Here is a 16,272-nt window from a genome sequence, read left to right on the forward strand (position 1 = left end):
AGTGAGTAGGCCCGCGTACCATAAAAAAAAAGAAAAAAAGAAATGAGCTATCAAGTCATGAAAAAACATGGAGGTTTCTTAAATGCATATTACTAAGTGTAAGAAACCAATCTGAAAAGGCTACATACTGTATGATTCCAACAATATGATACTCCAGAAAAGGTAAAACTATGGAAACACTGAAAAGATGAATGGTTGCCAGGGGAGAGGGAGGGATGAACAGGTGGAGCATAGAGGATTTTAGGGCAGCAAAACTATTCTTTATGATACCGTAATGGTGGATACGTATATATCACATATTTGCCAAAACCCATAGGTTGTACACCACCAAGAGTGAACTCTAATGTAAGCTATGGACTTTGGATGATAATGATTTGTTAACGTAGGTTCATCAGTTGTAGCAGATGTAATACTCTGGTGGGATATGAATAGTGCGGGAGGCTGTGCATGTGCGGGGGCACGAGGTATATGGGAACTCACTGAACTTTCTGTTTAATTTGCTGTGAATCTAAAACTGCTCAAAAAATAGCCTATTTAAAAACAAACAAAAACAGGAAAAAACAAGTGACACCAGGGATATAAGATTGCTTTGTACCTGGCAAAATGCTACATACACATGAGGGTTATTATGGCTTGAAGAGGCAGGTACCTGCGCTTTGTGGGCACAGCATGTGGCATTTGCATTGATATGCTCAGAAAGAGAACATCTTTTGGAGCCAGTTTTTCTTTCTCTAAATAAAGTTTGCGTGCTAGAGGCCAAGGTTGACACTTTTTAGAGGTGACAGCCACTTTCCTGTCATTCTTCCTTCTGCCCTAACACACAGGTATGTAAATGTCTCAGGAGGGGTAAACTTAAGCTTTGTGAATTAACTCCTTAGAAATTATTAATGGCAGAACTGGCCTGAGGCCACTTCCCCTCTCTGGGCCTCAGTTTCCCTGCTTAAAAAATGAAGTGGTTTTTGATGTTTTCTAAGACACTTTCCCTCTCTGAGTTTCTGTGATTCTTCTCTCAGTTTCTCCAATGAGCCAGGCTCTCTCTAGCTTGTAGTTCTTTGGACGTGTGGCTCCTTCCACCAGGACCACTGACCCCACTTGCCTGGTTTACTGCTTGCTCTTCTGTCTTTCTGGTTTCAGCATAGACATCACTTCCTTGGGGAATTCCTCTTGACCTCTCTAAACAGAATAAGCTGCCCCTTCCCCATGCTCCCATAGCCCCCACTCAACCTCCCTCTCTGTACTTAATACACTAAATGGTAATTTTCTGTCTACTTGACCCTTCCCTGCTCTATACTGCACCCTGCCGAGAACAGTGTTGTATTTATTACTCTACCCCCAGTGCTAAGTGGAGGCGCAGTTCCAGATTTCCCAGTTCTGTCCACCTGGAGAGCTTCCAGACCCAGATCCTCTGGGAAGGCCTATGCCTCCAGAAACACTCAACCACCAGCTAGAAGCTGTGAGTGGGAAAAGCATCCTTCAGTAGGAAAGAACAATTTACGTTATTAAAAGACTACTTAACATTAGAACTTACTTACAGCAGAGCTTTCTAAAGAACCACAAAGTCCCTCTAAGTGTGACCTTTTAAAGTTTTTGTTTTTAAAATTTATCAGAGGGAGAATTTAAGATCTGAAGTTTCCCAGTCCAAGTATCTCTCAAAGTCTAAGGCAAAGAATCAGAAATGATCATTAGAACAGACCTTTAGCACCTGGCTAGGAATTTTCCATTCCACTGACAGGAAGGCAAACACCTTCTGTCCTGGCACCTTCTTCATGTCCGGGTTGGCTGCTGCTACCCTGCACCTTTGTTCAGCTCCACCCCTTGTGGCCCGGCGGTTTCCGCTCTGCCCACCGGCCTCAGAGCCGGCTCTGGCTCTGCCATAATGGGGCTGCCCCCGCCAGGGCTGTGGCTGAAGAGGCTCTGGGTGCTCTTTCAGGTGGGCCTGCACGTGGCCATGGGCAAAGTGCTGCTGACACTGTTTCCCGGGAGAGTCAAGCAGAACATCCTGGCCATGAGTGAGAAGACTGGCATGGCCAAGAATCCCCACTTCTCCTATGAAAACTGGATCCCCACTTTCTTCAGTGCCCAGTATTTCTGGTTCATCCTGAAGGTCCGTTGGCAGCGACTGGAGGACATGACAGAGCAAGGGGGTCTAGCCCCAAACTGCCCCGTGGTCCGCCTGTCAGGACAGAGGTGCAACATCTGGGACTTCATGCAAGGTCAGGAGGCTGGTCCAAGCTTGAGAGGTGCTTGGATGGGGGTGCTTGATGGGGGTGGGCAGGTGGGTTGGAAAGTCTGAATGCTACTAATCCAGCTGCTCCTTTTTTGGCTTCTTGTCCTCTTCCCACTTCCTGAAACTAGCACCTCTCCTGGGTTCTGTTCTTCTAAGTGGCATCGTCCCCTTTCCAGGCAATCAAACCACAAACCAGCCACACTGGCTGTCAGCTCCTTCAGCACCTCTCTTACTGCACAGTCACTCTGCCTGGGATGCTCTTCACTGCCGCCCCACCCTACCCCCACCCCCACACCTGGTCCACTCCTGTTCATCCTTCCTACTCTTGCTCAGTGACACTTCCTGAGACAAGCCAAACCCCGGTCCCCTGGACTAGGTTACTCCCTCTTCTATGTTTAACATCCTAAACTTTTCTTTATCACACTCATTGTGGTTTGTAATTATGTGTGGGTATCTGATTAATGTCTGTCCCCTTCACTAGCCTGCAAGCTCTGTGCAGGTGGAGATCATGCCTCTAACTCACTATTGGGTCCCCCTGGCTGCTGCTGGCTCATGGTAGTCGCTCAGTAAATATTTGTTGAAGATTCTCTCTCTCTCTCTCTCTCTCTCTCTCTCTCTCTTCCAGGCAAACCAGCTCTATTTGGGTTCTTAAAGGCCTCTCTGGTCAGTTTTCTCTTTTTGTCCTTCCTCCTCCCCGTCTTGCCCTCTCTTCCCGCCGAATTTGTGGATGGCTGCCAGATTCCCCTTCCACAAGCGCATCCCTGGATGACTGGTACCCCAGCTCACCAACCCCATCTGCATTTGGGATGAAACCCAGGCTCAGCCTTGTGCTGAAGGTCCTCCCTGATCTGACTCCAGTTTTTCTTCCCAACTTCACCTGCAGGCTTCCCCTCAGGCCCACTGCCTCCAGATGAACTGCTGGTCCTTGTACATCCCTCGTGTTTCCCTTCTCTTTGCCTTTGCTGATGTTGTTGGCCCTTCCCCTCTGTCACCAACATTCCTCATCATCAGGGTCCTGCTCTCGTGCCTCCCCCTGTGAAGCCAGCTCAGATCCCTACACTGAGGCCTGCTCTCCCTCCCTTCTGAACTCATGGATCTCTGCCTGCACCTCTCCTGGACATCGATCCTTCCTACCCAGCACCTGGCTACCGAAGCTCAAGTGTCATCCTTCTGCCCAGTGGGGAGGCTTGGGACAGGGCTGTGTCTGATTCATCTCTGAATTCCCAGGGTATAGACACAGCAGAGTAGAGAAGGTCCCTGAGGCAGCTGGCTAATCTAGTGATTTTCAAAGCGTGTGTTTTGGAACCCAGATCCCACACATGTGCTTTACTACATAGAGTTCCCTGGTCAAAATAGTTTGGGAAACACTGCATACTATACTCTCCTCCTGGAAGTTCATCGTGCACATGAACATATAAAAGGCTCCAAGACACCCTGAAGCTTAAAAACAAACAAAACTTGAAAAAACTTTAACACAGCACTGACTAAATTTCCTAACATACACATACAACTCCCCACTCTCCACCAGAGGAAAATCTTATCATCATCCTATTGGTTCCAGAGAACAACCTCTGGGAAATGCTGACCTGATCCAATGTTTTCATTTTAAAACGGAAATGGAGGAAACTGAGAGCTAAGCAGGGCCAGTGAGAGACCAAGTCAGACCCAGAATCAGGGCTTCTTCACCCTGTTTTTCAATACACCTCAACAGACATTTGTGAGTACTCCCTATGAGCCAGACCCTTAGCTAGATGCCAGGGACTCAGAGCTAGGAAAGAGCTTGCTGATTTGTTTGAGGAATGTATAGTTCCATGGAACAGACAGATGTAATAAACAAATCCGTACAGTTCCATGAGGCGGGCAGACAAAGGTATGATCTTTGCCTACAGGGCTTGGAAGATTTCCTGGAGGAAGTGGCTTTGGAGTTAGGCCTTGAAGAATGAGTACGATTTTTATAGCTTGAAAAGAGTGTTTCCATCAGACGGAAGGGGAAGAGTTTTTTGCTCATGACTTTAAACCATTGTGCTGAAATGACCTCTATTTATTCAATAAACATCCACTAAGTGACCGCTGATAATAAGAGCAATGAGAATCATAGCTAATCTTTACTGTGCGTCTACCTCGTGCCAAGCACCGTGATAGAACCAGGCCAATTTGCTGACTTTTGATGGTCTAGTGATCAGTTCCTTGAAAGCCAACTTGCCTCACGGCCAATTCACAGCAGTCACTTGCTTATTTTAACTGTTTACTTTCCAGTGAGCCAGTGTACGTTTTAAAGACTGTTCTATTTGTCTCTGCTCCCTGCTGCTACACCTGAAACTGAAGATGGAGAGAGAAGGAGTCTGAGAGACAAAAGAAAACTCTATTTATAAAATAGAGTTGGCTTTCAGCACATTGGCCCAGAGTCCCCTGAAATAATAGATACTGACGACACAGAAATCAACACAACTGGAAGATCTCATAACTCACAGAGGGAGATGATGGAGTGGGAGAGGGAACGCAGCAGTTCTGGGAGGAGTCGGGTGGGGTAGGAAGGTGGCCAGGGGAAGTTTTCCTGGAGAAGAGGATGGTGAGCTGATGGTCTAGGGACCGAAGCCTTGAGGTGGGTGGGGAAGAGGAGAGTGGTGACCAGAGCAGCACAGAGGGGAGGAGCAGCAGAGGTCTGACATGTGGAGGGGCTTCAGTCAGTTTGGCAGAAGTGGGGTGTGTGAGGTATGAAGGGGTGAAGAATGAAGCTGGAGACATCATCAGGGATCAGAGCTTGTGGGACCTCATGCGTCTTAGCAAAGAGGGTATCCTTTATCCTGTATTGGTGATTTCTAGAAAGATTTTCAAGCAGGAAGTTAACATGATCAGTTCTGCTTATTAGAAAGACATTCTGTAAGTGTTTTGCAAACCCACCAGTTCACTAAAAAGCTCTGCTGTATGCTTTAGGTATGAATATGAACTCATTTTAGAGCCACAGACTGGAAAGTCTGGAAAACTCTTTACAGATAATCTAAAGCAACCTTTACATTTTTCAGATGCAAAGGCCCAGGAAGGTAAAGGACTTGCTCAGAGTCACACAGAGAGTTCTTGTAGAGTGAGAACCAGACTTGACCTTATGACTCTCAGCTAGTGTACATTCTGTTGTTGGATAAAACAACAGAGGCTCAGAGAAACTCCCAGCCACCTCTTATCCTCTGCATGTACGTGCACACACAAGATATACACACACTCTCAGACACACATGTACTGCAAAACATTGATTAACTGGCATGTTGGGGTAGAAGGCAAGTCCGGATGATTCCTTTTCTTGGAACCTAGCAGTTCCAAGACAGGATTTATTTCAGCCCCCATTTAAAATCTTCTAAAATCTCTCCAGGTATACTTATGAGGAGTCAACTATAAACTAGCTTTCTCTGCTGAGAGAGCCTGGCGTAGAGAGTTGATTTACTGGTTTGGGGGTCAACCAGTAAGTTAACCAATGGTGGGTTCCAGTCTAGTGCTACCACAGAGCTGTTGTCCCACTTATACAAACAAGCTGGACTTGACAGTCTTGCCTGATGTTCTTGAACTGGTGTCCTCTGCACTGTGGCCTGTGGACATGGGCAGGGTGCCAGCCCCCAGTACAGCCACCCACTTGCGCCCATCCTTCCTCTCTCTGCTACCAGGAAAGCAGGGAACTAAGTTTAAACTTTGCCCTCAATACTGGTCACTGCACCCAGACACACTATAAATAATTAAACAAATGGCTCTGTTTCTTCCAGTGTCCTAACCAGTGGATGTTGAAATTTTTTTATCCAATTAAGAACAAAATTCCAGACAGCTCATATTTTGCACTGGTCCTGACCTTAAATCTCCTCTGTTCTTATCTGAAGGGTGACTCCCTGGGGTCACTGGAGGCCAGTGGCCAGCCACTTGGCCATGACTGGCCTCTGAGCCTCTCCTGCTGTGACCTGGGCAAACCCTTCACATGGGTGAGGATGCAACCAACTGAGGCCCTCTCAATGCCCCCTAGGGCCTCCTATGAGGAAATCTGTGAGACAAGGACAAGGAGAACTTTGTATCTCCAGAGAAACTGGCCTGCTTCCTCCTCAGGTACTGAAAAATGAGGAATATATAAGCAATCATATTTCTCCTTTTCCTTGGCCACCTGGAAACTCAGAGTCAAATATTAGCTCAGTTATAATGAATGCATGAGACCTGTTCTGTGCCTCCCAGGGGGCCATGGTTTTTTAAAATTTTTATTTGATATTTTATTATCATATGTATAAATAAATAATTTTATTTATTATATGTATAAGCTGCTTCAAATCCTTTGCAGAATGAGGTGAGGGAATAACTAACCCAATAAACCACAAGTAAGTTAAGATGCCCTCTACTCCCCATCCATCAACAAGTCCTGTCAGTTCTACCTTTTCCCCTTCCCCACTGCACACAAACTAGCCCAGACTCCCATTATTTCTCATGTGGATTCCACCAACTCCCCCTAACTGCCTCCATTCTCACCCTCAGTCCTTTTGCCACTGAGCAACCAGAGTGATCTTCAAGTGTAAGCTGATCATTTTTCATCTCACAGCCTACTGTAGCAGTCAGAGTTCTGCCTTGCAAGCAACAGAAACTCACTCTGATTTTCTTAGCCATACACGTTTACACACGTACAAAGTGTATTAGAAAGATGTTGCAGGCTCCCCAGAATCAACCACAGCTAGAGCACTGGGCCTGGACCATCTTTTAGCATCAACAGTTGGGCCTGGAAGCTGCTGTCACTGTGATTGCCGTGGGAATTCGTCACCACTATAGGACTGCGGCATCCCTGATGGGGCACTACCACTGGGCCGTGGATGAATTCTACCATCTCAATAACTCCAGAATCAAAGAGCTATGTGAGAGAGTCCAATCAGCCTGGGTCACTGCCTGTGCCCTGGCTGCTGGGAGCGAGAATGGACCTGGCCCCCCTGCCTTCTACAGAGCAAGGCTGGGCACATTCCCCTAACAATAGTACACAAAATAGGGAATTCCAAGGAGGAAGGAGGGCTAGAGACTGAGCAGCCAAAATTGCAACAAATATCCACCATCCTTGCTTTATCTCCATGATGTCCCCTTGTACCTGGAAGAAAATCCAGATTCTATACAAGGCATAGGAGAGCCTGCCTGCTTTGGTCCATACCTACCTCTCCAGTCTTGTCTCTCATTGCCCCTGGCCTGGTTCCAGTCACAGTGGCCTTGCAGGTCCTTGAACACACCAAGCTCTGTCCCTCTTTGGGCCTTTGGACATGGAGCCCCTTTGCCTGGAATGCTCTTCTCCTCCCTTTGCCCATATGTAGCTGGCTCTTTCCTGTTTCTCAGGATAAATGGCATCTCCTCAGAGGCCTCCCCCGACCCACCTGTCTTCAAGGAGGTCACTCCTTTATAGTCTCTTTTGTGACACTTGTCACAACTTGAAATTACTTCATTGATGCATTTGCTTGCTTCCTGCCTGTCTCCCCATTAAACAGAACTCCAACTGCATATGCAGGCAGAGACCTGCTGCTCTTGCTCTCTGCTGAAACCCCAGTGTGTGGCAGAGAAACTTGCACATTATGAGCGCTGAATAAACGCTTGTAATGGAATGAGAGTGTGCTTGATGTTGGGGATATGAGGAAGATGAGGAACAGGCCCTATCCTCAGGTGCAGTGAGTAGCCTGGGGGACACAGACACAAACCGGCCATGTCACAGTGCGGGACCTGCCATGTTCTATCTAATAGGTGCACGGTAAGGGCTCAGCGATGTCAGCTCTGGCCATAAGTAGCCACAGGGTGCTAGCAGCTCCCTAGAGTTACCCCCAGTCTAGGCTGGGGGAGTTACAGAAGACTCCCACCAGGGCTGACTTCATGGGCATGGGACCAGTGAATCATACAGGGTGCCATGTTCAGAAGGGCCCTGAGCTTGGGCTGAATGCTCTGCAGTAGCTGGCTTGAAATTCTTAACAGCTTTATCTTTTTTTAAATGTATTTATTTATTTATTTATTCATTTATTTTTGGCTGTGTTGGGTCTTTGTTGCTGTGTGCGGGCTTTCTCTAGTTGCGTTGAGCGGGGGCTACTCTTTGTTGCGGTACACAGGCTTCTCATTGCGGTGGCTTCTCTTGTTGCAGAGCAGGGGCTCTAGGTGCACAGGCTTCAGTAGTTGTGGCGCACGGGCTTAGTTGCTCCGCAGCATGTGGGATCTTCCCGGACCAGGGCTCAAACCCGTGTCCCCTGCATTGGCAGGCGGATTCTTAACGACTGCGCTACCAGGGAAGTCCAATAGCTTTATCTTTAATTTGCATTTTGTAAGAGAAGACTTTTCCACAATGGAACACGCCCTGGGGACTTGGAGGCTTGGCTCACACAGGCTCCTGCTTCCCACAGCCTCCCTGCCCCCAACGTGTTCTCTAAGGCCCACTCCTCCACTCCCAGTGCCCCAGCCTATCCAGCCTCATTCCTGCTCCCACCCAGTGACTGCTACCACCTTCTGGCCCCAGAGAGGGCCTGGACCAAGGTATGGGAAAGGTTAGGGTCAGGTGTGGGCATCCCACTGCATCTCATACTGGGACGTGGAGGTGGTCATCCCCAGCCTGCGCTGACAGCGCCATGAAGCAACTTGGCAAGTGACTGGGGGTGACTTGGCGGGAGAAGCTTTTTGCCCCCTCTCCCCTCATCAAGGTACCTAGCATGTCCCTGCATGGAGGTTGCAATAGTCTGTGGGTTGGGGTGATGGCAGGTAGGAAGATGATATGTCTGGCTCAGTTTCTGTGCTCCTGGCTGGGGCATGGTGTATTGGTCTGGTGGCCGGAGAGAAAGGAAAGCTGGTAGCCAGCAGCCACAAGCACACATACACATGTGCACAGAATTTGGGGGCTCCTGGGTGACTGTGAGAGTCGGCATTCACCCTATGAATATCCCTGTGTCCAGGGGAGCATGACATTAAACAGCAACTAAAAAGCAGCATGCCAGGGCAAGAGAGATACTGCACAAGAAAACTTTATATTTTAATGTATTTAATGGCACTTTCTCCCACTTTCTGAACAAGGGACTCTGCATTTTCATTTTGCCCTGGCCCAGCCAATTATGTGGCCAGTCCCCACACTTCACTCCCCTTTGTGGAGTCTCCTCCACTGCTCCCCACTTCACAGGGAGGAGATGAGAGCTAAGAACATAAGAGCTAACATTTATTGAGCACCTACTATGGGCAGGCACCATTTTAAGCCCTTTTCTGTTTTAACTTATTTAATCCTTAGAACAATCCTATAAGGTAAGTATTGGTGTTATGTCCATTTGTGGGTGAGGAAACTGGGGTGCTTTGAATGGAAAGAGCACCAAATTGAGAATCTAGAAGCCACAATGTTAATTTTAACTCCATCATTGACCTGCTATGTGACATGGAGCCAGCCTACAAACCAGGGGAAAAAATCACCCACCTTGTAGTACACTAATTACATCAATGAGAGAATAGATGTGTGCCTGCCTTATAAACTGCATGAAGGGGACTCTCCTTGTCATTATTTTAATTACCACCCAGTGAGTGCAGGTGGTCTGCTGAGACCACCTGATAGAATCCCCTCATTTTGGAGAGGAGTAAACTGGCTCCAGCCTCTGCTAAATCACACGCTCTAGGCTTCCATCCCACACTGTGCCCTGGCTCCATCTTAGAGGGGAAATAAAGGGAATAGAATGAAAGCAGGAGTGAAGATGGTGCTTGCAAAAGAAATGCTGTGTCGATTATTGGTTGATCATGGTTCTAATTGTTTCAGGCAACAGGCCATTGGTGCTGAATTTTGGAAGTTGCACCTGACCTTCATTTATTTTCAAGTTTGACCAATTCAAGAGACTTATTGAAGATTTTAGTTCCATAGCAGATTTTCTCATCATTTACATTGAAGAAGCACATGCATCAGGTAAAAAAAAGATTTCCTGCCTCTACCTCTTTCCTCTCTCTCTCTCCCCCCTTTGCTCAAGGTTGGGGGTAGGGAGAAGAGGAGGAGAGAGAGAAAGAGCCACTATTTGTTGAGGATCTACCATCTCCCAGTCCCTGTTAGGTTTACCCACCACTGGCTAACTCCGCAGTCTGTGCTCTCAACTAGGCACGCAGAGCAGAAAACCTGGAGTGACAGGTCTAGCTAACATTCTGAATGGATAGATAGGGAAATCAAGGGAGAGGAGCTACTATGAGCACAATCACAAGGAATTTAGACCTGAAATGTCACAAGTGAAATGGCGGCTCTATAGCAATCTGTGAAATCCATTCCAAGACCCTCCAAGCTCAAAGGGACTTTGTGGTTCATCTCAGACAGAGGTTCCCAAGCGTTAGTGAACACCAGAAGCACCTGGAGGGCTTGTTAAAGCAGACTTCTGGACCCCACCCCAGAGTTTGAGTTAGATCTGGGGTGGGACCTGGGAATTTCCATTTCTAACCAGCTCCGGGTGACACTGAAGCTGCGGATTGGGGACCACACTTTGAGAACCACTGCTCTGGGCCAGCTTTTACCTGGGGCTGGGATCCTTTCTTCAGCCCCTAATAGGTGATGACTCATCTTCATTACCTCATGGGAAATCTTGTTCCTTTGCTGCACAGCTCTGTTTGTGAGAAAGTTCTTCCTTACAATGGGCAGACATGTCCCTTCCTGAAACTTCTACAGCTTGGTCTAAGCCCCTTGAACTTTACAAGATGGTCAGACACATCCCTGTCTCCCTGATTTTCATGGGGACCGAACACATGAGTTTGGCCCAAGTCTCAAACCCAGAGATTGGAGAAGGCAAGAAGGCTCATGTGGCTGAGTGGGACGAGTCGTTTACTCACCCATCTCCCCACCAGATCAGAGGCTGTTTTGATCATCTGTCACCCAGCACCTGGCACAGTACATGTCACAGAGTCAGTGCTCAGTAAAAGTTGGGTGAATAAGTGAGCATTTAGGCCAGTATTAGCCTTGCTGGCTTATCCATGTGTTGTAAGTGTAGAGATTGCTATTGATTAGTTTTCAGCAAAGCTGGTCTAGCAGCCCTTTCCCCTGTGTGGTCCTTACATCCCTCATGTCTGATCCATCTGGGCTGCTTGTTGAAAATGCATATTGCAGGGCCCCACCCTAGGCCCACTGCATCTTAATTCATATGCACCCAGAGGTTGGAGAACTGCTTTCAACCTAACACTGTGTTCATTTAGCTGGCCGTTTCTATCCTCATGTAAGGCTTTGGGGCAACTTAAAATATTAGCATAGGGTAACAGGTACATGGAGGTTCATTAAACTGTTCTCTCTATTTTTATGTATATTTGAACATTTCCAAAATAAAATTCGAAACAAACAGCATAGGTATCAGGAGAGCAAAGGCAAGCACAATGTGTCTCTTTGTTAAATACCCTTTGGGAGAGCAGCTGCCATCAATTAAAGAAAGAGAACTTGCGCACCTACAGGTGTCTGTGGTCTCCACGGTTGAGAAGAGGAGATGCCTTGATGTTCTCATAGCTGATAGCCAAAGCGCTGCCAAAGCTGATTTACCTGTGGGCTCAGAGCTGCTCAGTCTTTAAAGTGCACTTAAGTCACCTGGTGATCTTATAAAGATGCAGATTCTGGCTCAGTGGGGCTGCGGAGGGGCCTGAGACTTGGCATTTTTACTCAGCTCCCCAGGTGGTGCTGAGGCTGCTAGCCCAGGGACCACACTTGGAGTAATAAGGTGGTAGAGGATCCTGCTTTGATCTCTAAAAGTACACATTGCAAACTGCAACAAAAGGGGTTGGATCCTCCCAGAAATTGTTTCTGGTCCTGATATCTGTCTCCTCCCCCATTGTCCTGGAATCAGACTGAGCAGGTTTAACCCTTTCCTGGACCCAGGGGTGTCTACCTCAAGCCACTGAGAAATTTCTCCTGAAAGCTGGGCTTCCTAGGGGAAGGGTACTGAGCAGAGAGGACTCTGAAGCATGGAGCAGGTGGGGCCAGTTCTGCTGATGGACTTCAGCAACCTATATTACCCTGGGAGGCAACTATTAGTATAAATGCAAGCCACATGGCTTCTGAAAGAACCTTCTACCCAAGTAGAAGGGCAAGGCCAGTAGCAGTTTATGGTTATTTTTTCAACCTGTGGGCCCATTAGCTAATGAGTACCATTTCTTTAAGTAGGCAGATGGGCACCTCGGCAAACGAGGCCAATTGAAAATCCCCTTCCATTTAAAGTGAAGCAGCTTAGGGCTTCCCTGGTGGCGCAGTGGTTGAGAGTCCGCCTGCCGATGCAGGGGACACGGTGTTCGAGCCCCAGTCTGGGAAGATCCCACATGCCGCGGAGCGGCTAGGCCCGTGAGCCATGGCCGCTGAGCCTGCGCATCCGGAGCCTGTGCTCTGCCGCGGGAGAGGCCACAACAGTGAGAGGCCCGCGTATCGCACACAAAAAAAATAAATAAATAAAGTGAAGTAGCTTAAATGGGTTTGGTTTGGGGGTGGGGATGGGGCATCTCCAGAGCAAAGTAGTAGAATACCTGCAGTATAGAATGAAAACTGCAAAAAAAAAAAAAGAAAAGAAAACCGGTTTCTTTCCCACCTGTCTGCTATTTGGGGGCAGTCAGTGAAAACAAACCAATATCTTTCAAGCATCTACTATGAACCAGGCAGAGTACTGGGAATTCTTTAATGTTCTCTCATGTAAGCCTCACAGCCATCTGCAATGTAGGTTCTGTTAATCCCATTAACAGATGGGAAAACTGAGAATTTAAAGAGCTCGCCCAATATCACACAGCTGGGTGTGTCAAGGAAGGCTTCCTGGAGGAGGTGGTGTTACAGCAGTAGTTCTCAACTGAGGGTAATATTTGTCCCGCAGGGGATATTTGGCAATGTACGAGACATTTTTGGTTGTCACCAATTGAAGGCAGGGGGACGCTACTGACATCTAGTGAGTAGGGGCCAGAGATGATGCTCAATGCCTTACAACACACAGGACAGCCCCCGTATCAAAGAATTATCTAGCCCAAGTTGTCAATAGTGCCAAAGTCGAGAAGTCCTCCATCTGCAACCCTCAGTTAAAAGTGTGTGTGGCGGGGGTGTATTTGGCCAGCAGGAAGTAGGTGCCATGCCTGTGGGGCTGCTATCCAGCCTTTCTCTTACAGATGGCTGGGCTTTTAAGAACAACGTGGACATCAAGAATCACCAGCATCTCCAGGACCGCCTGCGGGCAGCCCGCCTGCTGCTGGACAGGAGCCCCCGGTGCCCCGTGGTGGTGGACACAATGAAGAACCAGAGCAGTCAGCTCTACGCAGCACTGCCTGAGAGGCTGTACGTGCTCCAGGACGGCAGGGTCCTGTACAAGGTGGTGACCTGGGGCAGGGCGCCAGGGAGGGCAAGGACAAAGACAGGGCTCAGAGAAGGAAACTGCCTTGCCCAAGGCCACACTGCCCAGGCTCTGATTTCAATTCCAAATCCTCTGGGATGGGATAGGAGTGGCCGGGTTTGAAGCTGCTAATCCCTGAGACAGGCCTGAATATGGAAGGGGGTGTAGAGGCCAGAAGAGAACCAACTCTGCAGTTCGGAGCTGGAAATGCTGAAGCAGGAATTCGAGACAGGCATTACGTCCAGGCTTCTTTTCTGGTGATCGTGTCACCGCCCTTCAGTGCTTCCAGCCTGGCGAGGGTGAGGGGAGTAAGCACAGCCTCCAACCCTGTGGGCACTGGTAGCCTCCCCTGAGAGGATGGAAATTAAGTTTTATAGCTGCTGAAGGGATTCAAGCCTTGGCAAGCACATGAAGCCCAGCCATGTGGATGCTCCTCTGCCCTTTGTCATGGAAGCGCCCCCGATTCTCCATTCACACGCTTCACTAACGTGCCGCAGTGCAACTGTTTTCACTCACCATGTTCACGTGGTCAGGCAGGCCCTACTCACACAGGTGAAACAAGCAACAACCTGCAGATGAATCCTCAGGGTGCTAAGGGTCACAGCACGAGGATTCAGGTCCTTCTTCCTTTCCTCTCTCCTGTGACACGGTAGTAAAGTGGCACGATTGAGGCAAGCTAGGTACTGAGTGCTGGAAACACAAACACAAATTTTAAATGGCCCACATCTTACTCCAAGTTGCTCACAGTTGAGGTGATAAGGAAGACACAAATAGAATGTTAACTTGGCCCGAGTGCTGTGAGACTCCAGAACAGGGATCAGCAAAGCTTTTCTTTTTTTTTTTTTTTTTTAATTTATTTATTTATTTTACTTTTGGCTGCGTTGGGTCTTCGTTTCTGTGTGAGGGCTTCCTCTAGTTGCAGCGAGCGGGGGCCACTCTTCATCGCGGTGCGCAGACCTCTCACTGTCGTGGCCTCTCTTGTTGTGGAGCACAGGCTCCAGACGCGCAGGCTCAGTAGCTGTGGCTCACGGGCTTAGTTGCTCCGCGGCATGTGGGATCTTCCCAGACCAGGGCTCAAACCCGTGTCCCCTGCATTAGCAGGCAGATTCTCAACCACTGTGCCACCAGGGAAGCACCCCCAGCAAAGCTTTTCTGTAAAGGGTCAGATAGTAAATATTTTCAACTTTGTGGGCCAAATAATCCCTGTCGAAATGATTCAGTTCTGCTGTTATAGCACAAAATCAGCACAGACAATATGTAAATGAAAGGGTGTGAGACATCAGGACAGATTTGGCTCTCAGACTATAAATTTTCTGAATGTCGGGGAAAGGTAGGCCTTTCAGAGGAGATGACAACTGAAGCCAGCCACGTGAACGTGGTGAGTGAAAACCATTGCAAATATAGGGGAGAGGGTGGGGAGAGGCACTGAGACACGTTAGGGAAGGGTGTGAATGGAGAATCGGGGGCACTTCTGTTACAAAGGGTTCATTCTGGACCAAGGAGTTTGGCCTACATCTTAGGGCAAAAGAGAGCCACTGAAGAGTTTTGAGCAGGGGAGAGGCACAATCAGATCTGTAGTTTAGAAAGGTCATGGCCTATTGGGTGAAGAATGGACTGGAGAGAGCAGGGGCTGAGGACTGGGGGTGGGGGGAGGTGTGGCAGCTGCCCAAACAGAAGACGAAGAGGGCTGAACTGGGGCTGTGGGACTGGAGAAGCAGAGGTAGTTTGATGTAGAGTGGGCAGAACTTGATGTGAGAGGGAGAAGAAGATAAGGCTGGTCTGAAGGTCTGACTGTGGAAGAGAAGCTTATTTGTATTGACCCCTTTCTCCTTTTAAAACTATTCACTTTACCTGCTCTGGTTTTCCTCCTGCTTCTCTGTCCAGTCTTCCCATTAAGTGTTGGTGCCACTCCACATGGGTGATCTCAACCACCTCATGGGTGCCTGCCTTGACTAACACCATCCTGACGACTCCCACATGTATATCACCAGCCCAGATTTCTCAGTTAAGCTCCAGACCTACATATTCCTGCAAGGTGGAAATCTGGAAATACTGACTCATTTTTCTTGCAGGGTAAACCTGGCCCTTGGAACTACCATCCAGAAGAAGTTCGTGCTGTTCTGGAAAAGCTCCACAGTTAATCTGGACAGATCCCCCAGTTTTAGGTGCTCAACAAGAGGTCTTCTCAAGGCTTGGCTTGGCTTTCCCCCCATCCCAGCTGACATTTACCTCTTGACCTGTGTCCCCAGCTGAATCACTAGCCCAGATTTTTCTTATCCAAGCAAACAACGGTTACAATGAGAAAATGAAGCTGCAAGCGAGCTGAGTGTTAAAGAAGGTACAACTCCACACTGCCCCCACCGTGGAGACCTTGTTCATTGCACAACGTCTCAGCGTGAGAGCAGGCGCACTCCCTGGGCTTCCTTCTGAACATCCAGCCACTCCACTATGGCATTCCTTAAATGAAGTAACTTCATTTTACCAAATTTGCCATTTATGGAATTGATAATTTAATAACTAAATTGGTTTTTAGAACTAAGCATGGGGATAACTCCAGGTGTTTAGAGAGAGATGAGGAATTTAAAGAGAAAGGAGTAGGAATGGGAGCAGACAGTAAAAAAGGTAACCCTTCCCTTGCCAAAAGATTTAAACCAGAAAGTGGTGGGGGTGATGAGAGGTGAGTTTCCCTGGTAACATGTCTTTAATTCTACTGTAGAAGAGGCGGGTACTCAC

General features: G+C 48.1%; 1 protein-coding gene across 3 annotated transcripts; it reads left to right on the forward strand.

Annotated features, from left to right (window-relative positions):
- Nucleotides 1–1,876: 1,876 nt before the first annotated feature.
- On the forward strand, nt 1,877–15,680 carry DIO1 (iodothyronine deiodinase 1; the record flags this gene model as incomplete). 3 transcript variants are annotated; one of them, XM_079696605.1, is made up of 4 exons in its annotated part: nt 1,877–2,213; nt 9,984–10,127; nt 13,319–13,518; nt 15,612–15,680. In XM_079696605.1, the coding sequence occupies 4 exons, from the start codon at nt 1,877–1,879 to the stop codon at nt 15,678–15,680; spliced, it is 750 nt and encodes a 249-aa protein (XP_079552731.1). The 3 variants fall into 3 exon arrangements, with proteins under 3 accessions (XP_079552731.1, XP_079552733.1, XP_079552732.1); XM_079696607.1 differs by having other exon boundaries at nt 1,877–2,021; XM_079696606.1 differs by lacking the exon at nt 9,984–10,127.
- Nucleotides 15,681–16,272: the final 592 nt, after the last annotated feature.

This window comes from Hyperoodon ampullatus, assembly GCF_949752795.1.
Source record: "Hyperoodon ampullatus genome assembly, chromosome: 2".
Lineage (NCBI taxonomy): Eukaryota > Metazoa > Chordata > Mammalia > Artiodactyla > Ziphiidae > Hyperoodon > Hyperoodon ampullatus.